Consider the following 27,132-nt stretch of genomic DNA (forward strand, 5'->3'; position numbering starts at 1 on the left):
GCTGTGTGGCAATATTTACTAGGGGGAGGACTGTGGCGCTAGCTACAGGGGGGCAGTGTGGCGCTATCTGCTGAGGGGCTGCGTGTGGTGCTATCTACAGGGGGCTGTGTGTGTGGCGATTTCTGCATGGGGGCTGTGTTTGGCGCTATCTACAGGAGGCACAAACTGCAGCACCACCGATAAGAATTTTATGGCATACCCTAATGAAATGCCATGACATTCAATAATACCCCTTTAAACCCTTTTTTATAGAATTTTGGACATTTTGAATTATTTGATGGCTCGACTAATGCATCTTGGGAGGGATTTAGTACCCATTAGTCTATTGCTGCATCTATTATTGTAATAATGCACCACCAATTCCCTCTGTGCCTGTGTTGTGTCTCAGTTACTCAAATAAATGCACAACAGTTTTATTTTTACCAATTATATAACTCTGTCAGGTGTTTTTATTAAATAATCTAATATTAAGGCTATGTTCACACTAGCATCATGGCTGCCATTTACAAGAGATGCCATGACGTTGTGACAGATTAGTTGTTTCACGCATTGACCAACTCATTAACTAACAATGGGGTCTATTTCTGTCGAGGTTTCCATAATTTCAGTGGCAAGTATCGCATTGCATGTTGTGCTATTCTTGCTGTCAAAGGTGACAGCATCTCTGACGGCCTTGAAAAAGGCTCTGAAATGCATAACAGTATAATATATACTTCAAGCAGAGCCAAATCAGTGGGGATTTGACAGCTGGGAACCCACCAATATAAGTACAAAAGTATCCCACCATTGATTTTTATGGAGAGATGACCACGCATGTAACATGCTACGTTTCTTTTACAATTAATGCTCTAAAAAAACCACACCTCTCTGTAAGGGTATGTTCACACGACCAAATTTCAGACGTATACGAGGCGTATTATGCCTCGTTTTACGTCTGAAAATAGGGCTGCAATACGTTGGCAAACATCTGCCCATTCATTTGAATGCGTTTGCCGACGTACTGTGCAGACGACCTGTAATTTACGCGTCGTTGTTTGACAGCTGTCAAACGACGACGCGTAAATTTACTGCCTCGGCAAAGAAGTGCAGGACACTTCTTTGCAACGTAATTTGAGCCGTTCTTCATTGAAATCAATGAAGCACGGCTCAAGGTTTACGAGCGTCTCAGACGCCTCGTAAATTACGAGGAGGAGCTTTTACGTGTGAAACGAGGCAGCTGTTAACAGTCTGTCTTTTCACACGTAACTGCCTCTCAGCGTGTGAACATACTCTAACTCTAACAATGTGCCCAATGACTGGGCCTTTTGTATTTCACTTTGGTGGGGACCCCGGCTACTGAACTTCCACTGATGCTATCCTATAATATAGATGTCTATCATAGAAAAACAACTGTTTAGTACTAAGAGCATAAAAATACAATGTCAAAGCTATAAAGTGTAAATGCAAATATAAGCAAAACAGTTATTCATCTTCCCTTGTATCAGAAGGTAAATGTTTTAGCTATAAAATTTGTGTACAATGTAATTTGTTTCTTTTTGCAAACCACTCATTGCACTGTATCATGTCATGGTCTAGCATGTTGGCCTATCTGATATCATTCTTTATTCAGTTTTTCCCGTTAGTGCTTATCGCTGTGTCTACTTAGACTAAAACATCTATATTCCATGTCCTGCCTGTACACATCTCCCCTTCCTATGAAACCTTTCTCTTCCCTCCTTCGATTCCTCTTTTCCTTCCTCTTTCTGCGTCTTCCCTTCCAGTCTCCTCCCTTTTCCTACTTGTGCCTGCTGAATTTGTCTCTGTTCCAGGGATCTGGATCCCACACCTAACTCCTGATCCATGGGACACAGTCAAAAATACAATCATCTGAGACGGGAAAGAGGGCAGGTCAGAAGCTGGGAGGCCAAGTCCACATGTCAAAAGTAAAATGAAGCCCTACTATTTAATATAAATTGTAAGTTATATCAGTGCTATTCCCCTAAATCCTGCTCTATGATCATTTGCTAATCCTTTCACATGTAACATATCTGCTTTTCGATTACTAATACTTTAGACAGCCCTCTCTTATTAGGGGCTATCAGTTAACTGTGTGTAATGTGGGTGGATATTTCTGCTAAACACAAGATATTTAACTGGTTAATGTGCTGCTTTTACGTCCTTAACTATTATATTGCACTATATTTTTGTTTGTCATTTTTAGATTTTAAAATATCTCTTAATATATTTTCTAACTATATCCTATATATGCATGTACTGTACATATCCATCAATCTGCATCTCTATCTATGGGGTATATGCTGTAATTGAATATAATGACTCCCGAAGGACAAAGCAGAAAAAAGCTGAATGAAAAGGCCTTTTTATAAATACTTTACAGCCAAGAGTATCTGTACACCCTTTTTAATTAGTGGATTTATCTATTTTACCAACACCCATGATGAAAGGTACACACAACCATATAATCTCTGTAGACAAATATTAGTCATAAAATAGGTTGTACTTAAAGAGGGACTGTAGCTCTCCTGACATGTTTCGTTTAGTGAATACTTGCATTCCACATAAAATAGAAATTCTGGAGAATCTTTTCTTTGAACTCTGCCTTGTGCTATATCTCTGTTATTCCTCCTGGAAATGTATAAATAAATCGAGAACTGGGTGTTATAATGCCCCTTGCCAATGGGGTGTGTCCCTCCCTACACAGTCTGACACTGTTAGCACTGATTGGACAGTGCCAGACTGTGTAGGGACCTTACCCGTTGACAAGGGAATGATAACTACCAGTTCGCTTTCTATTAATACATTTCCAAGAGGAATAACAGGGGAATGGCACAATGCAGAGTTTTTAGAAAAGGTGCTCTAGAATTGTTACTTTATAGGGAATAGAATTATTTACTAAAACAGACATGTCAGGAGAGGTGACGCCTCCCCTTTAAGAACTAAGTGACTTTCCAATAGATACTCATGATAGGTGGGAGACTCTGTTACAGATTGTACATTTGAGCAAGTTACACCTCTGCAGTCCAAAAAGTTAGTTCATCCTATTTTTGCCATGTAAACTTTGCCATGTAAATTATGTTACTGTAAATTAGAAACATGAAATGTAGGAGTAATATGAGCCCAACGATAAAGCAGTAGGCCATACAAACTCATAGAACGAGACCAAATACGGATTTCATGGCAGCTTTTCAGATAAATGTTTTTTCCATGTAATACATGGACAGCCTGAGAGCCACTGCTTGCTAACAACTCTCTGATCTGGGTCATAGAAGAGGGACCCCCCACAATGACTTTCATATGCCCTTATAGGGCACATCCCTATTGATATAATTATTGTGATATTGTTTCCTATTATTCTATGTTTGTAAGTCCTGCAGTAATTACTCACTATGGAAACATTTGTGAATCAAAACAAATATATAATCTCAGCTTTGAAATGTGAACAGCAGATTATGTCCAATCAACCACCTCCAGTGCATCCATAGGCGGCCAAAGTGGCGTAATATTAGCAGGTAGATAGCTCTGGGAAGCTCCTGGCAATTTGCTACAGAACAATGATCTAATGCAAACATATGAAGCAAAGCACAAGAGTCAAGTTTGCTAAAATGTATGTTTCTAACATCTTACATGTTACATGTTACATCTTACATGACTGTGTTTCACAGTCAAATGATTAAGACACCTGTCTATCTGTGTCAAAGAGAAATGTCCTTCTATTTTAGTAGTGTCACTGGTAACTCTATACTGTGTGTCTAAGGTACGAGCGGCTACGAATGTGATGAACTTGGTTGTGGGGGTGGGTGTCAGTCGTTCAAAGAAACTGACATCACTCTGCCTGCCCTCATAAACATGTGTTGTTTCCAATATTTACTTGTGTTCCTTTCCTTACTTCCCATTTATAATATACTCTTCATAAAATGCATGATTCTAAACATCTTTAATGCCACAGACATAAATGGTTATTCCAAGAAGTTTTTTCATAGAGTTAAGGCCCTATTACACTGTCCGATTTTGGTAGGTGCAGCAAGCGCCGATCAACGAGACATTGTTGATCGGCGCTCGTTTGCTCCTGTCACAAGGAGCTATGGATGGGGACGAGCGGTCGTTACTCCCATCACTCGTCCCCATACATTTTTATCATGTCGGCAGCACGACTACTCCCATCGCTGCTCTTCCCCATACATTATTATCATGTCGGCAGAGCTTCCCTCTGTTTACACCGGGAGATGTGCTGTCGACAACGATATTATTTTACTTTTATAAAACGATACGATCAGCAGATAAACAAGTGTTTTCTCATTTATCTGCTGATCATTCCCCTGTTTACACAGGGCAATTATCGGCAATGAGCGTTCTATGAACGCTTGTCTGCCCGATAATGGCCCAGTGTAAAAATTGCAGAATACGGCACTCAAGTTGATGCACAAGTCTCCCAATAAGAAAATAATATATATATATATATATATATATATATATATATATATATATATATATATATATATATATATATAGTGCATAATGGAAATGTAGTTCTTGGACTAAACAGCTGAATTATCTTGTGTTGCACAATATTTGTGTGCACACATAACAGGTAACATGACTTGAAGTTGCGCTATATATAATAAATTATTGTTTCTCTTTCCGGTAAATTGCAGTGTGTGGGTGGTGATGCCCACAATGTCCTACCCTTTACCCCCTGATATAACATTGTACCCTTTTGTTGTGCATATGCTGTGTCACGGTTACCTGACGCCAGTTGTCCCTGGGATTCAGGTGAAAGGGGAGGGAATTTCAGGCTGAGTACTGCAGGTGTGTCCCGATGAGGGAGGAGAACAGTTATCACAAATTACACCGGTAGCAGAGAAAAGGAAAGCTTCAAACTTAGCTGCACAACTACAGGTGACCTGGGGATAACAAACAAGGTATTACTACAAAAGTGACCGAGTGCATGTAGTGGCTCGAGTGGGGGAATGTTTGTGTGTGTTGTGCTGTATAAGTGTGTGTAAGGCTTAAATGACAGAGAGGGGAAGGGAAAAGGAAGAAAGAAAGAGAGAGTAGAACTCTGTGTAATTCTAATTGGTCAAAACCGTTTCAACTTTCAAGTATCTCAAAGAGGGACACATTTTTTCCCTGGTAAGCCATGCCTCTAACCTCGCCCAATCCCCCCCCCCCATACACACCGGGTTCAGCCCACACAGTATCATGCTCCCATATTGCCTACCCACAGTATAATACCCCCATGGTACCCCCCACACAGTATAATGCCCCTATAGCTGCCCCCCATACAGTATAATACCCCAGATTGCCTCCCACGCAGTATAATGCCAAATAGCTGCCCTCACACGGTATTATGTCCCTATATCTGCCCCCTTACAGTATAATGCCCCCTTAGCTGCCACCATACAGTATAAAGCCCCATTGGCTGCCACCATACAGTATAATGCCACCTTAGCTGCCATCATACAGTGTAATGCCCCCTTAGCTGCCCCCTATACAGTATAATGCCCCCTTAGCAGGTGCCACCATACAATAAAATGCCCCAATGACATCACTACATCGTGCCTGTCTGTGCTGAGCGACTCACGGCAGCTACACACACAGTGAACACTGAAGCAGGGAGGAGATGGCTCATTGCTTCAGCACTGGATTCAACTGTATCTGCGTCCCGATGACGCAGATACAGTTGACAGCGGGACATACCACCGGCGTCCCGCTGAGTCCGGGACGATTGGGAGGTATGCGATAGTAACACTGTATATCCTGTGTTGTTTTTTTACTGCTCCATGTGTGAGCTGTTCAACTGTATGTGGGAACTTTCAGTGTGTTAAATCTGAGGTTTTATGGAAGTTCCTTTTTGTCTGCACGTTTATCTTTGTGATGGATTTGTTGGCATCGGTGAAAGCTGGGGTGGATACAGGTATGTCTGTGCACGAATGGTTTGTGTGTGTGCGTATATAAATGTATATATGCACTTCCTAATATATCCCACCCCTTGACAGGCGCCATTTAAAAATATAATCAATGTTATTCACTTCACCTGTCAGTGGTTATGTCTGATTGAGGTATGTGTGTGATCGTTACATGTGCAATTCACTACTGGTCAAAAGTTTTAAACACGCCAATTTTTTCAGTTTTTATTGATTTACAGAATTTAATGTCTCAAATGTACTTTGAAATGAAAGCATAGAAGAAATAAACAAGTTAAGATGAATGAAAATAATGTATTAACTTTGTTACAACAAAGTAAATCTAGATTTTTGACTCTTGAAAGTAACCACCTCTAGCTTATATAACAGCTTTACACAATCGAGGCATTATTCTACAATTGCACTCAGATATTGCTCAGAAATTTCTTCCCAACATTGTTGCAGTAGTTCCCACAAATGTGCTGCACTTGTAGGTTCCTTTGCTTTCACCCTTCTGTCCAGTTCATACCAAACAAGCACAATTGGGGTTAAGTCTAGAGACTGTCCATTCTTTGAAGTCTACTGGCTTCTTCTTGTCTTCTGAGGTAGTTCTGACATAACCTAGAAGTATGTTTTGGATCATTGTCTTGTTGTAATATGAACCCCTGACCAAGTAGGCGTACACCAGAGGGTATTGCATGGCACATCAAAATGCTCTGGTAGCCCTTTTTGCCCAGTGTGCCAGTAACCCTGTGCAAGTTGCCAACTCTGGATCCAGCAAAAGAGCCCCAGACCATCACGCTTCCTCCTCCATGTTTGAAAGTTGGTGTCACACACTGAGGAATAATTCTTTCAAGTTGTCGACGACGTACAAAAACCCTGCGTGATGTAACAAAGATGTCAGATTTTGATTCATCAGTTCATAAGACCTTCTTCCACTCTTCAGTAGACCCATGGAGGTGCTGCTTGGCCTAGGCAAGTCTTCTTTTTTCATTTTGCAATCTTAGCAGTGGCTTTTTTACTGATTCTCGACCTGTCAAACCTGCAGATAGAAATCTCCTCTTCACAGTTGAAATGAAAACTTGTTAATTTTTTTGCTGCATTAAGCTGTGCTTGAAGATTTTGTGCTGTGAGGCACCGATCACGAAACTGTTGACTCTCAAAAAGTTGTCATCTGATTTTGTAGTGGCCTGTGGTCTGCCAGACCTCTTCCCGTCAGAGTTTACACCAGTTTGCAAGTGCCTTTTGATGGTATAGGAAACTGTACTGACTGCCACTTTGGCTTTCTTGGCAATTTCTCTGTAGGACAGTCCTACACTTCTAAGTTATAATTTTCTGTCTGTCTTCTTTTGTAATTGCCTTTTTCTTGTCATTATGATAGCAATTCTGTACTGGAGGGCATAACTGTCCAAATCCTGCCGTACAGGGTGTTGTATTGCAGTCCGTTCCAACACTGATTATAAAGAATCAGAGGGTTTGAACGTAATCTCCAAAGGTTGAGACACCTGTAGAAATAGTTTGCATCCAATTTCAAACCTTAATTTGCTTTCTGTGCTGCTCTTTGCAGCTGTCCTTGATGTCTTCCCTGATAAAAAGCCCTTTGGTTAAAATCAGAAATTCAGACTATTGTTGCGTTTGAGGTTAAAAATTAATATTATTTTTATGTTTTCAATTTACTTTTGAAGCTTTGAACCATTTCACGTTATTTTCTGTACTAGAACTGTGTTAATCTCAACAATAACTAGAAAAATGTAGGTGTTCTAAAACCTTTGACTGGTAGTGTATATCTTCTGCAAAGCAGCCCATTTGTTATACCTTTATAAATACATCATAGGAGTTGTTCCATTACCTGATAAAGTATGTTTGTGTTTGCTGCTGCCAGTGGGGCTGTATGATGTTGCATATACACTGCTCAGCCATAACATTAAAACCACCTGCTTAATATTGTGTAGGTCCCCCTCGTGCAGATCACATTATCCTGCTGAGAAAGGCCACTGCCATTAGGAAATACCATTGCTATGAAAGTGTATACTTGGTCTGCAAAAATGTTTAGGTAGAGGTACATGTCAAAGTAACATCCACATAAATGCCAGGACCCAAGGTTTCCCAGCAGAACATTGTCTATAGCATCACACTGCCTCCCCTGGCTTGCCTTCTTGCCATAGTGCCATACACATGACTCGGCTACCTACTTCCATTGCTTCATGGTCTAGTTCTTATGATCATGTGCCCATTGTAGGTGCTTTTGGAGGTAGAGAGGGCTCAGCATGGGCACTCTGACCATCTGCAGCTATGCATCCCCTAAACGCAATAAGATGCGATGCACTGTGTTCTGACATCTTTCTATCATAGCCAGCAACTAAATCTATTTATAGCTAAAACATAGATATCAACTATATCAAAAATTTGTGTTTCAGTAGCTTTTCTCTGGGATCAGTCCAGATTGGCTAGCCTGTGCTCCCCACGTGCATGAGTCTTGGGTACCCATGAAAATATCGCTGGTTCACCAGTTGTCCTTACTTGGACCACTTTTTGTAGGTGCTAACCACTGCAAACCTGGAACATCCCACAAGACCTGCCGTTTTGGAGATGCTCTGACCCAGTCGTCTAGCCATCACAATTTGTCCCTTGTCAAAGTCGGTCGGATCCTTACGCTTGCCCATTTTTCCTTCTTCCAACATATCATCTTCAAGAACTGACTGTTCGCTTGCTTCCTAATATATCCGACCCCTTGACAGGCGCCATTTAAACAAGATAATCAATGATATTCACTTCACCTGTCAGTGGTTATGGCTGATTGAGGTATGTGTGTTACACATTCAATTCCTATGTGTGTTGTAAGTATATGCAAAAGGATTTAACGTCTAATATGTCTGATACTTTGTCTGCTAAACGGTTATGTGGGAATTTTATAAAATCACAGTCATGGGTTAAATCTAATATTTTATTGCAAAATGTAGTTTATATTTTTTATGTTTTATCAGTTAAGATCAGGGGTGAGATCCGGCTGGTTCGCACCGGTTCTCCCAAATCGGTTGTTAAAATTACAGCAGATTCGGAGAAACGGGGTGAAGCAGGAACCCGGGAACGATCCCCAGCACTCAATTGTATCTGCGTCCTTAGGGGTGCGGATAAAAATGATTTGCCTAGTGCTACATGGCGAGGCACAGAATGCCTCGCCATTTGGCACTTTAGCGATCATGCATTTGGTGCAATGACATCATCATGCCGCTGCGTTGTTTCACTGTATGAGGCCTGGCGTTGCTGGAGGATGGTGCAGGAACAGTGTCAAACAAGGATATAATGTTTTTTTTTTCTTTTACATTGGGAAGTGTTGGGGGCCCTATATACAGGGGACTATATAGGGGCACTATCTATAGGGGAGATGCTACAGGGGCACTAACTACATAGGACTATATAGGGGGCCTCTAACATCTGTGGTCGCTGACCACAAACTCCTTCCATCCGGTCAACGCCCTTCTCTCCAGAGATGTCTGCATATGCGGCCGTCCTGTTCCACTGTGACCACCAGGGTGCGCTTGCGAGCTCAGTCAGCCTTGGAGCGCACATTGCTTCCAGAGCACCCTGGACTATAAGAAGGGCCCTGCCCCTCCCTATCTTGCCTGAGCCTTGTTGTCGTTATCCTAGTATATCTATGCAAATGGTCTCCTAGTGTTTTCCAGTTCTCAGTGTTCCCCGTTCCGGCTACCCGTAACCCGTATCCCGTTCTATCATGGTCAAGTGCCGTGTTGAGCTGAAGTCGTTCTGTGCTGTGTTCCACGCCTGTCCTGCTACACCATGCCTGGTGCCTGCCTGCTGCCTAGTCCCAGCCTAGCCTGTCTTGCTACTGTCTGAGTTACCACAGGCACACTACATGAACTATTAACTGTGACCTGTGTCCTGTTGGCCAGCTGCCATCAAGGCAGTACGGTCCAGTAGGTCCACGTACCCCTCTTGACAGGGCCCTATATACAGGGGACTATATAGGGGGCCCTATTTAGAGGGGACTATATAGGGGGCCCTATCTACAGGGGATGCTACAGAGGGCACTATCTGCAGGGGACTCTATAGGGGGCCTATCTAAAGGGGCCCTATCTACAGGGGATGCTACAGGGGGCACTATCTACAGGGGACTCTATAGGGGGCCTATCTACAGGGGCCCTATCTACAGGGGATGCTACAGGGGGCACTATCTACAGGGAACTCTATAGGAGGCCCTATCTACAGGGGGCAATAGCTACAAGGGACTCTATAGGGAGCCCTTTCTACAGGGGCCCCATCTACAGGGGACGCTAGAGGGGGCACTATCTACAGGGGAATCTATAAATGGCCCTTTCTAAAAGGGCCCTAACTACAAGGGACACTATAGGAGCACTATCTATAGGGAGCCCTATCTACAGGGGAAGCTACAGGGAGCACTATCTATAGGGGGCCCCTATCTACAAGAGCCGCTACAGGGGACTCTATAGGGGGCCCTATCTGCAGGGGCCCTATCTACATGGGATGCTACAGGGGGCACTATATACAAAGGACACTATCTACAGGGAACTCTATAGGGGGCTCTATCTACAGGGGACGCTACAGGGGGAAATTATCAGGGTCCCCTATAGAGTCCTCTGTAGATAGTGCCCCCTGTAGATAGCTACAGGGGGCACTATTTACAGGGGACTCTACAGGGGACACTAACTACAGAAGGCACTATTTACAGCCTGTGGACTACAAGGGGCACTATAGAGCCTTCTATCTAAAGGGGCCACTTTCTTCAGGGGGCACTATCTACAGGAGGCTCTATGAGGGGAACAAGATACAGGGGGCTCTATAAGGGGAACAACCTACAGGGGCACTGTGTGTGTGGTGCATACTGTAACGGCTGCAGTCGCGGCCTGCCACCGTCCCCCCCCCCCAATGGTCGGACGGCCGCAACTGCAGATTCCTGGCCTCCTGCCAGCGTCTACCTCCTCAAAGACGCCAGCTCGCGCGGCCGCCCTGTGTATTAAGGTGCGCACTCGTCCCCGGCCTTAAAGGGCCGGTGCGCGCACATACTGAAAGTTCCCTAACCAATCCCCAGATCACCCTGGACTATAAAAAGGGCTCCCCCCTTCCACTCCTTGCCTGAGCGTCGTTGTCTACCCATGTTCGTATTACAAACGGTCCCTTAGTTGTATCCTGCTCTCAGTATTCCCGTATCCTGCATCCTATATCCTGTTGCTGTGTTGTTTCCTGTACCTAAGCCTTTAGTTGGAGTCGTGTGTATCATCTGCCACGTCTGCTGTCATCTGCCGCATCAGGTATCATCCGCCATGTCTGGTGTCATCAGCCAAGTCAAGCTCCATCCGAGCCAAAGCCTCTGCTACTGTCTGGACTCTTACAGGTACTCTATTGCTAAAGACTTTGCATAGACTTTATATGGACTGTTATTTGGCCAGCTGCCACTCCGCTACAGCGGAGCAGCCTAGTGGGTCCACATACCCCTAGATTGTGACAGTACGCTCAGGCCATGGAGCCTGCTGGCCAACAGTGTTTCAGGTGATGCAAACGGATATGCTTGACCTGCGTGCACGCTAGGATCAGCTCCTACTGGCAGTAAATTCTATCATCACCCATCTGGATCATCCTCCTGCCCCTCCTGTAGATGCTGCTGCTGTTCCACTGCCTGTTAACCCTCCTGCCTGTTACGGATCCACAGTTTCGCTACCTCTACCGCCACCCTATGAATGAGATCCTAGAGCCTGTAGAGGCTTCATTAACCACTGCACCATCCATTTTATACTGCATGCTCATCTCTTCCCATCTGATTAGGCCATCGGAGCATTCATCATTTCTAGTCTCGAGGGCAGGGCCCCGGCTTGGGCGAACCCCATCTTGGTACAGGAGGGCCCGGAATTCTTGGATCTAGCATTATTTTTAGAGACTTTTCGTACAGTATTTGAAGAGCTGGGTTGAAAATCCTCTGCAACTGCCACTCTGCTGACCCTCAAGCAAGGGGAATCGACGGTAGGAGAGTATGCCATCTGCTTCCACACACTGGTGGTGGAGCTGGCGTGGAACAATGAGGCCTTGGTGGCAACCTTTTGACAAGGACTGTCCACGCACATCAAAGACGAGCTAGCAGCTCATGATCTTCCTTCCACCCTTGATGCTCTTATCCTGTTGGCAACCGGGTCGACATGAGAATCCAGGAACATGCTCGGGAGGTTCGGCGGGAGAGACGTTTCTACAGATTGGCACCCTCATTCCAGAGACCCCTATTGCCTTCCCCCATTGTTCCACCAGAAGAACCTATGCAGGTGGACAGAATAAAATTGTCCGCGCAGACACAGAGGCGCAGACGCTCTTCAGGTTTGTGTCTGTATTGTGGCCTCAAAGGCCATTTTGTGCATCAATGGCCACAAAAGCAGGAAAACTCCAACACCTAGGGTTGGTTGTAGACAATCCTAGGTGGAACGACACCAAATGCCAAACTATATATTCCTGTAACCATTGTCTCTGGAGAGAGTTCACACACCTCCTCTGCCTATCTGGATTGTGGAGCAGCTGCAAATTTTATCCAGCAGGATCTAGTGGTTTGCTTGCATCTACCCACTGTTCCTCTGGAGAGACCTCTGGCTGCCTCTGGGAATGGCCTACAATTGCCCGATCCTATTGTGTCCATCACTGAACCACTGACACAAGTCGGAGATCCTCACTCGGAACAGATTGCCTTTCTCATCTTGCCTAAAGCTATCAAGCCTATTCTGCTGGGCCTGACTTCGTCTACACGATCCGGTTCTCGACTGGAGTTCCGGAGAAATTCTCCAATGGGTGTTCAAGTGCCTTCTCCGCTGCCTGCTACAGGATCGTCCTGTTTCGCCTCCACTCCCTCAGTCTCTCTCCAATCTACCCTCACATAATACCAGTTTTGCGGACGTATTCAGCAAGAAGGAGGCAGGGACCCTTCCTCCCCATCACATCTACGATTGCCCTATTGAATTGCTTCCTGACGTTTCACCACCTTATGGAGGAGAAACAGCGCAGACGCGCTTCTGGACATTGTCTGTATTGCGGCCTCGGAGGCCATTTTGTGTGTCTGTGTCCCCAAAAGCCTAAAAAGCTCCAGAGCCTAGGATTGGTTGGAGAGACAACCCTAGGTGGAAAAGGACTAAATAATAGACTCTCTCCAAAATTGTCCATTCCCGTGACCATAGTGTACGGTGAGAGGATGCATCGGGACTCTGCCTACCTAGGCTCCGGGTCCGCGGCCAAGTTCATCCAACAGGACTTAGTGGATCAGCTCCAGTTGCCGATGGTTTCTTTGGAGACACCCCTGGTTGTTGCCTCGGTGAATGGACTTCCTCTGCCTGACCCAATCATGTCCAAGACCAAGCCACTGAAGCTTCAAGTGGGAGCTCTTCATACCGAGCAGATTACCTTTCTCATTTTGCCCAAAGCCATCAATCCTGTGTTGCTGGGTCTGCCTTGGCTCCGGCTTCATGCTCCAGTGCTGGACTGGAGTTCCTGAGAAGTTCTCCAATGGGGCTCCAAGTGTCCCCCCCCCCTCTGCCTGCTACAGATTCATCCCGTTCTGCCTCCTATGTCTCAGTCGCTGACTGCCTACTCATTTTGCGCAGTTTGCGGATGTCTTAGGCAAGAAGGAGGTTGAGATGCTTCCCCCACACCGGGTGTACGACTTCCCGATTGAACTGGTTTCTGATGTTTCACCTCCCCATGGATGCGTATACCCCCTCTCCTTGCCAGAGACTAAGTCCATGCCAGCCTATATCACGGTGAATCTGGAGAGAGGTTTCATACGAAAATCCTCCTCTCCGGCCGGTGCCGGGTTCTCCTTTTTAAAGAAAAAAGATGGATCTCTTCAACCCTGCATAGACTACCGTGGTGTCAACTAGATCACAGTCAAAAACAGATACCCTTTGCCACTGATGTCAGAATTATTTGATCGCATACGAGGAGCCAAGACAACCTACAACCTAATCCGAATCCGTCAAGATGACGAGTGGAAGACGGCATTTAACACTCGAGACAGGCACTATGTATACCTGTTGATGCCCTTCGGCCAGTGTAACGCACCCGCGGTCTTCCAAGAATTTGTCAATGATATCTTCCGAGATTTCCTCTATGTGTTGTAGTCGATCTTGATGACATTTTCATCTTCTCCCCAGATCCAACAACACATTGGAGACATGTCCGTCAAGTCCTGCTGTGATTAAGGGAGAATCGCCTATATGCCAAGTTGGAGAAGTGTCCTTTTGAAAAAAATTCTTTGCCCTTCCTGGGTTACGTCATCTCGGATCAGGGTCTCAAGATGGATCCTGAGAAAGTAAAGGATGGATCCTGGAGTGGCCACGTCCTCAGGACCTGCGGGCCATACAGCGTTTTTTGGGGATTCACTAACTTCTACTGGCAGTTTATCCCAAACTTCTCTTCACTGACGGCCCCCATCTCTACCCTTACCAAGAAAGGTATGAACGCCAAAGTGTGGACTCCAGAGGCAGAATCAGCATTCAATAGCCTCAAGAATGCCTTCACTTCAGCCTCGATCCTCCATCATCCTGATGTGACTCGGCAGTTCTTGTTGGAGGTGGACACTTCTTCTGTTGGTGCAGGTGCACTTCTGTTCCAGAGAAGCTCCAAAGGAAAGGCAGTAGCATGTGGCTATTACTCAAGACTTTTTGTCCCCTGCAGAATGCAATTACTCTATTGGAGATCGGGAGCTACTGGCCATCAAATTGGCTCTGGAGAAGTGGAGACACCTGCTCGAGGGCGCAGCTCACCCCATCCTGCTATACACCGACCACAAGAACCTCACCTATCTCCTGTCGGCTCAACGGCTAAACCCCCATCAATCCAGGTGGTCGCTGCTTTTTCACCCGTTTCCAATTTGTGCTCCACCACCGTCCTGCTGACAAAAATATGAGGGCCGATGCCCTGTCCAGGTCGTTTGAAATAGAGGACACTGTGGAGTTCCTTCATAGTATCATAGACCTCTACTGTTTTGTCACGGCCAATCCTTTGCAAGTTAGAGACATCCCTCCCTAAGGGTATGTTCACACGGCCAAATTTCAGACGTATACGAGGCGTATTATGCCTCGTTTTACGTCTGAAAATACGGCTCCAATACGTCGGCAAACATCTGCCCATTCATTTGAATGGGTTTGCCGACGTACTGTGCAGACGACCTGTTATTTACGCGTCGTCGTTTGACAGCTGTCAAACGACGACGCGTAAAAATACAGCCTCGTCAAAAGAAGTGCAGGACACTTCTTTGGACGTTTTTGGAGCTGTTTTCTCATAGACTCCAATGAAAACAGCTCCAAAAACGAGTTGGTAAAAAAACGAGTTGGTAAGGGTATGTTCACACGGCCAAATTTCAGACGTATACGAGGCGTATTATGCCTCGTTTTACGTCTGAAAATACGGCTCCAATACGTCGGCAAACATCTGCCCGTTCATTTGAATGGGTTTGCCGACGTACTGTGCAGACGACCTGTTATTTACGCATCGTCGTTTGACAGCTGTCAAACGACGACGCGTAAAAATACAGCCTCGTCAAAAGAAGTGCAGGACACTTCTTTGGACGTTTTTGGAGCTGTTTTCTCATAGACTCCAATGAAAACAGCTCCAAAAACGGACGTAAAAAACGCCGCGAAAACGGCGTGAAAACGCCGCAAAAAATGCGAGTTGGTAAAAAAACGTCTGAAAAGCAGGGTCTGTTTTCCCTTGAAAACAGCTCTGGATTTTCAGACGTTTTTGTTGACTACGTGTGAACATACCCTTAAAATGCGAGTTGGTAAAAAAACGTCTGAAAAGCAGGGTCTGTTTTCCCTTGAAAACAGCTCTGGATTTTCAGACGTTTTGGTTGACTACGTGTGAACATACCCTAAGACTTTTGTTCGGCTGGCAGACAGGAGAAGAATTCTCCGCTGGGGACACATACTGTGTGTGTGTCGCGAAGGATCTGTGGACCCACTGGGCCGTACCACCTTGGCGGTAAGGCAGCTGGCCAACAGGGCGCAGGTCTGAGTCTATGGTATATAGGATACCTGTGGCAGCACGGACAGTAGCTTGCAGGAACTAGGCAGCAGGTGGACGACAGGCGTGGGTAGGCAGTCAAGCGTGGTATCCAGCACGACAAGACAATAGCAAGCACGGCACTAGATCGGGATACAGGAACAGGAAACACTGGGAGCAGGAAACACTAAGGGACCAATTTGCATAGACAGACTAAGGAAACACAACAATGCTCATTCATCGAACTAGGGGGCTAGACCCCTCTTATAATCCAGGGTACTCACGGGTCAAAGGTCGTCCATGAGGAGCGTGGACGAGCGTGCGCACGCACCCTACGGGATCCGGCAGATGCGAGCGCTGGCGTCTCCTGATCGAGGGGTTCAATTCACCTCAAAATTCTGGAGAGTCCTCTGTAAACTCCTGGATGTTAGATTGGACTTTTTCACAGCCTATCACCCCCAGTCCAATCGTCAAATCGAGAGGATTAACTAGATCATGGAGAATTATCTCCGCCACTTCATCTCCATGCAGCACGATGACTGGGTACAGCTTCTTCCATGGGCCGAATTCTCGTATAACAACCACACAAGTGAGTCCACCACTTCCACACCATTCTACATTGTGTACGGTCAACATCCGAGAATCCCTCTTCAGGTAGCCGCAGCTGACTCTGCAATTGGGGACTTTCTACAAATCTGGCAACAGACTCGGTCCTCTATTCTGCGGGCAGTCGATGGTATGAAGCGAAAGGTGGATATAAGAAGAAGACAGCCGCCCCAGTATCTACCAGGTACCAAAGTCTGGCTGTCCTCCTGGAATATCCGTCTGAAGGTGTCTTCATACAAATTTGCTCCCAGGTTCCTCAGACCTTTTGAGATCCTGTAACAGATTAATCCTGTCTCCTATAAGCTTTGGCTGCCTCCTACCCTCAGAATCCCCAACTCCTTTTATGTGTCCCTCCTGAAGCCTGTGGTCTTGAACCACTACACTAAAACTCCTAGCCCTGCAGTTGCTCTAAGTGGTTCTTCCGATGTGTGCGAGGTAAAGGAGATGCTGGACTTCAAGACAGTAGGAGGAAGAACTTTTTATTTGGTGCATTGGAATGGGCTTTAGTCCAGAGCAGAGGTTCTGGGAGCCAGAAGAGAACCTCAATGCCTCTACCCTCATTAATAAGTTCCTCTCTCGCTCTGGTCCCAAGAAGAGGGGGAGTAAGAGGAAGGATACTGTAACATCCACAGTCGTGGACTGTCGGGACTACTTACCCCTCGACGGCCGCAGCCATGGACTTGTGAGCGCTGGTCCACATCTCCTTCCCAGGAGACACCAGTGCTCACTTCCGCTTTGGTCTGCTGTGTCCCATAGGGTACGTGCGCGCACCTTAAAGGGCCAGTGCGTGCACATGTAAAACATAAATAATTAGCCCATGATCACCCTGGACTATAAGAAGGCGCTCTGCCCTTTTACTTCTTGCCTAGGCATTGTTTGTATTCCTCTGTTAGTCTTGAAAATGATCCCTTAGTTGTATCCTGTTCCCGGTGTTCCCGTGCCCTGCTACCTATATCCTGTATCCTGTGCTGTATTTGTTCCTGTGCCATCTGTAGTGTTGGAGTCGTGTTGTGCCGTCTACTAGGCCTGCTGACTTACACCACGTTTTGCATCACCTGCCGCCAAGGTCCCATCTGTGCCTAAGCCGTTGCTACTGTCTGGACCATTACAGACACCCTTGTGCTCTGACTTTATATTGACTTGGTACCCTGTTGTTTGGCCAGCTGCTACCCCGCTACTGCGGTGCGGCCTAGTGGGCCCACATACCCACAGATTGTGACACACCCCGCACTGTCCTCCACCTGTCTCTAAGTGCACAGCCTAACTAAATGGGCTGAGTATGCTTAGGATATTGAATGTGTGCATATAGGTAATGGGTGAGTTTAATATAATGAGTGTGGGTAGGTAGGTATGTATGCTTATATAATTATATGCATAGTGTGGAAATCCAGATAAACATTCTGGACAGGGAATTTCTTTATTTAGAGTCCACTTTAATATTTAATATTTAGTATTTGAAATATTATAATTGTTTTATTTCATTATTAGAATCATTTTTCATGGTGAGATACACTGCGACCCCTTCCCTCCCTTGGCGCGTATATCTTTGTTGGCAAAACAGAGAACACGTTCTTAAAAATTTGAATCCCATACAGGGTTAAGATAAAGGCTTCTGTACTCTAGTACAATTATATAAATACAAATTCACATTCTTTTACCATACAGTCCTCTACTGTGCTCTGAGGGACTGCTGCTGGATAGATGTGCTGTAGCTATGAGTTGCAGCATTGATAGCATCACAAGCTCAGAGTCCCAGAGATCTATTGCTTGTGGTCAACATTGTGGCATAGTGCTAAAACCCCTATCGCCGGTATTGGGTACGTGCGACCGGGGCAGTCGCACAGGGCGGCAGCCGCTACACTGTAAGGGTGGCACCAGTGGGTGTGCATGCCCCGTGCCGTGGCCACTACTCGGGCCACCAACGGGTCAGGTGCCACTCACTAACTGCACCAACCTCAATACTGGCGGCCCTGCGCCGCGGCCATCGCTTACCCAATCAGTCTTCATGTCCTGCGTCCTGAATGAAGAGACAGGCGTGATGACATCATTCAGGATGCATGACAGGGAGGAGACACTGTGCTATCTGCCTATGCGTTTCCAGGGCTGGTGGGGAAACCGTAGAAATGTTTTTCTCCATTGTGGCTCCAGCAGAACCAATGGGCAGTGCTTGTGAGAAGCCCAGCAGGTCAGTCTCCGACTGTAGGCCTTGGTTGAATGGGGGCAATGATGGGTGTTTAAAAAGGGCAATAATGACTAGTGGGCAGAGGTTTCTTTGCCACCTTGGTGCCCATTTGCCACTTATTGCCCCTTTTATATCCTTCTGTTCAGTGCCCCCTTGATGCCCATTTGCCATTTTGTTGCCCCTTTATTGTTTTTCTGTGACAAAATGTGCTAAAGGGGCAAATAGCAAATGGGCATCAAGGGGCCACCAAACATAAGGACGCTGTCAGGATCTGTGGGTATGTGGATCCACTGGGTCATATCGCCGTAACGGTATAGCAGCTGACCAATACAGAGTACTGAGTAAAGTCTATAGTTCAAGCAAGGGTACCTGTGGTAGTTCAGACAGTAGCGATGACTAGGCTCAGATGGGAACTTGGCAGCAGACACCAGGCGTGGTGTAACACAGCAGACAGATCGGTGGTACAACACGACTCCAACTCTTTAAGGCACAGGAACAAGGTAAAAAGGGATGCAGGATAAGAGACTAAGGGACCATTTGCAAAGACTAACATAGGTAACACAAACAATGCTCAGGCAATGCTGGAAGGGTCAGGGCCCTTCTTATAGTCCAGGGTGATCTTTGGAGAAATCAGTCAATCTAAAACATGTGTATGCTCTGGCTCATTAAGGCCGGGAATTAGCTCGAGCGCGCACCCTAGTGGTCACTGCAGGACAGGATGGCCGCATGTGCTTGCATCTCTGGGGAGGAAGACGTCTGCAGGATGATAGGAGTCTACGGTCTGCGATAAGTGGCAAATGGGCACCATGGTGAAACTGAAAAACACTAAATTGTTAATAAATGTCAAATTGGCACAGAATTCAGTGCATTCATAGTGCACATTTACCAATTGTTGCCCTTTAAAACCCTGTTCAGATTACGTTAACAGCTATGTACACCTTTGAAATAGTTTTTTGGTTGCTTTTTTTAAATAAAAGTGTCTATCAGTGTGATTGATGAAACTTTGTAATTACATTTTATTAAATTATTTTCACTTTTTGAGATACAGCCGCTTTGTATCTTGTATACAGAGCAGCAGTATCTAGTGCTAACACCTGTATCTGTCAGGTCCGCGGGACTGACGGGTTCAGCGTCGGTGGGTTCTGCGTGTCTCTGACAGTTCATAACTTAGATCTGATCGATAACAGGTGGATCCTGCATGTCTCTGACCCCACATATTCAGGTCTCAGCACTAGATACAGCTGCTCTCAAAAAGTAAAAATATTTTTTAATAAAAAGTATTTAGAAAGTTGCACAAAACACACTGACTGATTATTAAAAAAACAACTATTTCATAGTGTACATAGACTTTAAAGAGGTTGTCCGGAATAAGAAAAAACAAAAACATTTTATTGAGGCAACAGGAGGAGTTAAAATAAACAAAAATAACTTATACTTACCTCTCTCCTCTCAGACATTTCTGCATTGGCGGCTCCTGTCACTTCTGTCCTCTGTTTGTATACAGCGGTGACATCAAGTGGACAATACAACACCACTGTACATACTGAACAGAGATGACAGAAGCCCTCAGTGCAGGAACGTCTGGGAGGAGAGAGGTAAGAATGGGCTGATTTTTTATTTGAACCCCTCCTCTCCTACTGCCACATAAAAAGTTTAAACCCAGACAACCCTTTTAATCTCTCCGTGTATGTATGGCGGATGTGCCTTTCAACAATATGGCATGCGCCACTGCGTGTTATCTGTGGTGATACATAGGACTGCAGGTTACACTAATACATTATCTGTAATCAGAGCATTATCACTGTGTTATCTGTGGTTTTACCTAGGACTGCAGGTAACATCTGCTGCATTAGCTGTACTGTGTATATATGTGCCCGTGTGTGTAGATATGTCTCTGCATATCTATATATTTAATTTTATGTATTTGTATATGACCCATTATGTGTCTGTGTGTACATGCCTCGTGTGTGAGTGTGTTTGTGTGTGTCTATATATATATATATATATATATATATATATATGTATATATATATATATATATATGCCTGTATGTCTAAATATGTCCCTCCATGTATGTACAGTATTTATGTTCCAGTTTGTGCATGTCTATATTTGAGTTTAATTTTTGGTTAGTTCAGGTCAGCAATAGAGAGTTCCGTACAGGGCGCTATCCAACCTAAGGCCGGCCCTGCAAACCCCTATAATATTTTGTGCTCATTTATATGAACAAAAGTTAAAAAAGAGTACAGAGCCCCTATTAACATAATGAGAATGTATCATTATCATGTATCATATCCAAACGACATTTCATGGATATTAGCTACGGCATCTATACTATTCTACAAAGTATATTGTAAAGGATCTGCCAGCCACAGCTTCTGTGTCGACGCCCGTGGTTAATCAGTCTGCATCTGTCCCTAGGTCTGATAGAGTGACTCGATCTGCTACCACTCAGGCTGGTAGGCTGAGGAGTGGGAGAACCTATCACAGCCTGGCCAGACGGTTCTAGCTCCTGCCCTTGGTCTATTTATACCTTAATTTGCTGTCTGTCCTTTACCTGCGATTCTTGTGTTTCCTGGCTCTGCTGTTCCTGCTAATACCATTGACCTCTGCTTCATACTGACCCTGCTTGACTGACTATTCTCCTGTTCTGCTTTTGTTACCGCGTACTCTCCAGGTTTGACTCGGCTCGTTCGCCACAACTTCCCCTCTTCCCTTGCTTCTGTGTTCCCTTGTCTGATTTGTTTGTCGTTCACATAGTGAGCGTAGGGACCGTCGCCCAGTTGTACGCCGTCGCCTAGGACGGACTGTGCAAGTAGGCAGGGACTGAGGGGTGGGTAGATTAGGGCTCACCTGTCTGTCTCCCTACCCCGACATTACATATATAACACAAGTTTTTAAGTCTCCCTGAGAAAAGTGATCCTAAACTAGTACATGGACTGAAGTTTCAAAGCATATTAGTAGACATCTGGAAAAATTTGCTTTACCGGGATTTTGCAGACAGGCAAATTTCTTATTATAAAGCCATATTTTCCTCCAACATTATAATAATCATGTTACTAAACATATACGTGTTTGCACAAATAGGAACTAAGTTATTTCACAAGTGTTTATTTATACATAACTCATCTTATTGTGCAGATTACACCAAAGAAAGCCGTCTAAGGGAAGAGTCAGAATGGAGACTTCTGATGGGCCATGGGCGTGGGGGGTGCTTGTTGCTGCAATGGTAACCCATGGATTGACTCTTGGGTTTCCTTCCTCCATTGGAGTGTTTTATACAGACCTTCAGAACTCCTTCCAGGCGTCCAACACAGAGACTTCCTGGTTTCCATCAATTATCATGGCTGTGCTGCATGCTGGAGGTTAGTTTACTCTTTGTATGGTCAGAAAAAGCTCTAAAATGCCTTTTCCATCTGTTGTATTATTAGGTCTGGTGCAAAAATTTCTTATTGAGTTTTACTGCCACATTAACAAGTTTTTAGTATATCAAATAGTATTTAATAAATAGGATTTACTATAAATTATATTTACATAAAAAAAATCTTTATGGTAGTTGTTATATGAGTGATAACATGGCTCAATAAATTGCATTTAAAGGTTAATTCTAGTTAATTCACTGTAGTAGGAAAAGTTATTCAACTTTTTAATATACTTATTTCTCACCATTTTCAAGATCTCTGGGGTCAATAAATTGAAACTCTTGATAACATCCGGAGGCTAAAAACCTGCTCACACAGATGATCTGTGTAGCTGTGTGAGCAGGACTAGGTCAGACAGGGTTTCAGCCTTTAAAGAGGCTCTGTCACCACATTATAAGTGCCCTATCTCCTACATAAGGATATGGGCGCTGTAATGTAGGTGACAGTAATGCTTTTTATTTAAAAAAACGATCTATTTTCACAACGTCAGGAGCGATTTTGGTTTATGCTAATGAGCTTTCTTAATGCCCAAGTGGGCGTACTTTTACTTTCGACCAAGTCGGCGTTGTACGAGGAGTGTATGACGCTGACCAATCGGCATCATGCACTCCTCTCCATTCATTTACACTGCACTAGCGATATAGATATATCGCTATGTGCAGCCTCATACACAAGCCCTAACATTACTACAGTGTCCTGATAATGAATACACATGAAATCCAGCCTGGACGTCATGTATACTCAGAATCCTGACACTTCTGACTCTTTTTTGTGAGATTCCGGCAAGTGAAACCAAATCTCGTTTACCTCCGTAATCTCGCGAGATTTGGTTTCACTTGCCGGAATCTCACAAAAAAGAGTCAGAAGTGTCAGGATTCTGAGTACACATGACGTCCAGGCTGGATGGTCATGTATATTCATTATCAGGACACTAGTAATGTTAGGGCTTGTGTATGAGGCTGCACATAGTGATATAACTATATCGCTAGTGTAGTGTAAATGAATGGAGAGGAGTGCATGATGCCGATTGGTCAGCGTCATGCACTCCTCTGTACAACGCCGACTTGGTCGAAAGTACTTGGGCATTAAGAAAGCTCATTAGCATAAACCAAAATCGCTCCTGACGTTGTGAAAAAAGATCGTTTTTTTAAATAAAAAGCATTACTGTCACCTACATTACAGCGCCGATCTCCTTATATAGGAGACAGGGCACTTATAATGTGGTGACAGAGCCTCTTTAAAAGGGTTGTCCAGTCATAAGAAATTGATGGCCTAGCCACAGGATTGGCCATCAATATCTGATTGGAGGTGGTTCAAGTAAACGGGAGAAGGCTTTAATACTATGAACCGCCGCTGTAATTTAGATTACAGCAGTGTTTTTTATTTAGAAAAATTATCATTTTTATTCTGTCCTCATACACGTTAGCACGGTGTGTAATCTGACATGTAGCTAAACCCCCTGTCTTCTTAAGAAAAAGGCTGTGAAACTGTGAAATCTTTCTCTTTATTGCTGGTAGACAGGAAAGGGTGAAACTATAGGATGAAATAACAGTAGTATTCAGAATATATCAACTGTACAGTGCATAGGAAACAAATAATCTGCTATACATACACAATATAACATGAGGTAATACTGCAAGCTGACAATGTGATATCTGATACAGTGAACCACAGGATTATAACATATAGATATTGATCTTACCGACTATGCTTAGAACAGGCTGTTGGCACTGAACTTGAGGTAGAACTGGCATGATGAGGAAAATGGCTTCTACTCATACACAAACAGGAACAGGAAATAACCCACAATGCCTCAGGAGCTTTCCCATAATACATAGAGAACTACAATCTAGGAATACACTAAACCACCAGTAGATGGTGCTATAACCATACAATACAATATAGATGGGGTACAAGAATAGGCAATTGCAATATCTGTACTGTAATCATACACAAAAAAAGAGGTATTATTAAGTAAATAACTGGACTAGCTGGCGAGGACAGAACAATTTTTGATGAAGTTATGACCTATTTTAGCTTTATGCTAATTACTTTCTTAATGGACAACTGGGCGTGTTTTACTTTTTGACCAAGTGGGCGTTGTGGAGAGAAGTGTATGACACTGATCAATCAGTGACCAATCAGCGTCATACACTTCTCTCCATTCATTTACACAGCACACAGTGATCTTATTACATCACTATGTGCAGCCACATGCAGACACACTAACGTTACTCAAGTGTCCTGACAATGAATAGGCATCACCTCCAGCCAGGATGTGATGTCTATTCAGAATCCTGACACTTCGGTAACGTTTGTGTGAGATTTACAGCAAGGCAAGCGCAATCTTGCGAGATTACGCTGTAAACTGTCATTTAAAACGAGATTACACTTGCCTTGCTGTAAATCTCACACAAACGTTACCGAAGTGTCAGGATTCTGAATAGACATCACATCCTGGCTGGAGGTGATGCCTAAAAGTAAAACACGCCCAGTTGTCCATTAAGAAAGTAATTAGCATAAAGCTAAAATAGGTCATAACTTCATCAAAAATTGCAAAAAGGCAAGTGTAATCTCGTTTTAAATGACAGTTTACAGCGTAATCTCGCAAGATTGCGCTTGCCTTGCTGTAAATCTCACACAAACGTTACCAAAGTGTCAGGATTCTACATAGACAGCACGTCCTGGCTGGTAGTGATGTATATTCACTGTCAGGACACTTGAGTAACGTTAATGTGTGTGTATGTGGCTGCACATAGTGATCTAATAAGATCACTATATGCCGTGTAAATTAATGGAGAGAAGTGTATGACGCTGTAATATAGGTCATAACTCCGTCAAAAAATGATCGTTTTTCTAAATAAAAAACACTGCTGCAATCTACATTACAGCACCGATCCCATTATGTACAAGATAGGCCACTTATAATGTGATGACAGTGCCTCGTTTTCATCAATTTATTCTTTTTTTTTTTTAAACGATGTGGGGTCCCCCCCCTTTTTCATAACCAGCCAGATACAATAAAACAGCTGCAGCCTAGCATTACCAGGGTGGGAAGGGCCACTGTTTTTGGCCCTTCCCAGCCTAATAATACCAGCCTGTGGCCGCCCCAGTGCCTGACCATCACTACAGATGGTCAGGTACTGGAGCGTACTCGGCTCTTCCCAGCACCCCTGGTGGCGGTGCGTACCGGGGTACTAATGGGGGTTAGTTGCAGCCTTTTTACTGGCAAACACTAAGCCCCACCTTAGTAATGGACGCCGTCAATCAGACAACTGCCATTAACAAGGCGCTAATAAACTATTAAAAAAAAACTCTGAGACATAAGAAAATATTTTTTATTGAAATAAGAACTCCCCTACACAACCCTCTTTGACCATTTTATTATTTTATCCTGCAAAACAAAAAAAATAAAGTTAGTAATATGAAGAATAAAAAAACTTCTCACCTCCAGCGACTTCGGTCTTCCCTGTGCTGCAATAGAAACTAAACGTCAATGACAAATAATTCCCCTTTATGTAACTCTGCTACCTGTCAGCTGAAAAGTCATCCACCACAGGGAAAAATGTTTCCCCATCATGTCTGATTCCCAGGTGTTTCTTTGTGGTTCTCCGCCATGGGGAAACTTTTTCCCCAGATGATTTTTCCATTTACCAGTAGCAGAGTTACACAACTGGAAATGAAATTCCCCATCATGTAACTCTGCTACCTGTCTATTGAAAAGTCATCCACCACAGGGTCTCCCTCTTGACTTTCATTGCTCTCAACCTTTTGGTTTGTCCTGCAGCTGCTGCCGTGACAAGCAAATGTTATACCCAAGTTAGAAAAAGTAACACAAAGACGATATAACCTGACCCATAATATCTGTGATATCAATAGTTTCTTTTTTTTTTTAAGTCTAGAGATCCGCAGTGAGAATATGCTCTTGTTATTGAAAGAAGGATCTGGCCATGATTTGATGTGCTTATGCGGGATATTGGGCGTGGTTAGGGATTGTGGCTTAAAATGTCCCTCTTTTCCGAATTCAAAAGTTGGGAGGTATGCCACTGTGTTTTACATTGACGCCATGAGTATTGCAGTAGGGCAGCCACCAGGACTGTATAAAGGGTTAATAACAATGTGGGCTTGGACCTAAACACTGGCCACTAATGGAAAAACCTTACAGGAAACAGGCTACCAGTCAATGTGTTACGGCATATAACATAGCTGGCATTAGAACACATTTTACATTTAATGTTTCCTTGTGTCAAACTACCATTAGTGATCAGGGGTGTCATGGTGCCAGGGCATGTTAGGGCGATGTCCCAGCACTTTTTTGAGGCCCCCTGCACCCTGACACTTTAAACTAAATCTGCATCCTCAGGACACGGATACAGTTCAATGCTATGACAGAGCAGAGAGTCATCGACCTGAACATGCAGAAATGATGCAGCACCTTAAAGTCCCTATTTGCACAACCAGGCCCTGTTTGTTCATGACCACACACACTCACAAATATTGCTAAAACCAGACATCTCTGCTGCTTACTACCTCTTCAGGCATTTTAGCACTGGCAGTTTTTTTTTAGAATATCATCTAGTCATCCTAAAATTGATAGTACTAGTGGCTGAATACTACTGTCTCTATGTAGGACCTGCATATTTTTAATAAATAGGACAGCTAGCTGCAGGGCTATCTACAATATTTGTATGGCCAAAAGAAAGTAACAAGATACACTACTTACCACCCAAAATACAGAATAACCCCTTTGTGAACTTGCATTGTATCAATCTTTGCAACCAATAGTTTATTGATCAAATGCATTTTAAAATAAATAAGGAAGTACGTTTACAGATAGTTTAACATCTTTGGCGACATCCGCCGTAAATGTATGTCGCTCAAAATTAGTAATTAGCATTGTACATTTACTTTGCTTTCATTGCGGAGGGCACAGTGATTGTGCTTGCACCTGCGGGGCACCGCTTGTGAATGACAGCCGACATCCCACAGCAACAGCAGGAATTGGAGAAGACTC

General features: G+C 44.3%; 1 protein-coding gene across 1 annotated transcript in view; it reads left to right on the forward strand.

The window, feature by feature from the left end:
* The first annotated feature begins 1,872 nt into the window (after positions 1–1,872).
* Positions 1,873–27,132, forward strand: part of LOC142666604 (monocarboxylate transporter 6-like) — a 48,350-nt gene continuing 23,090 nt past the window's right edge. Inside the window, 2 exon segments of the mRNA XM_075846729.1 lie at positions 1,873–1,954; positions 21,838–22,061. Coding sequence (XP_075702844.1) covers positions 21,875–22,061 — 187 coding nt within the window. The 5' untranslated portion in view covers positions 1,873–1,954; positions 21,838–21,874.

Source organism: Rhinoderma darwinii, chromosome 13, assembly GCF_050947455.1.
Source record: "Rhinoderma darwinii isolate aRhiDar2 chromosome 13, aRhiDar2.hap1, whole genome shotgun sequence".
Classification (NCBI taxonomy): domain Eukaryota; kingdom Metazoa; phylum Chordata; class Amphibia; order Anura; family Rhinodermatidae; genus Rhinoderma; species Rhinoderma darwinii.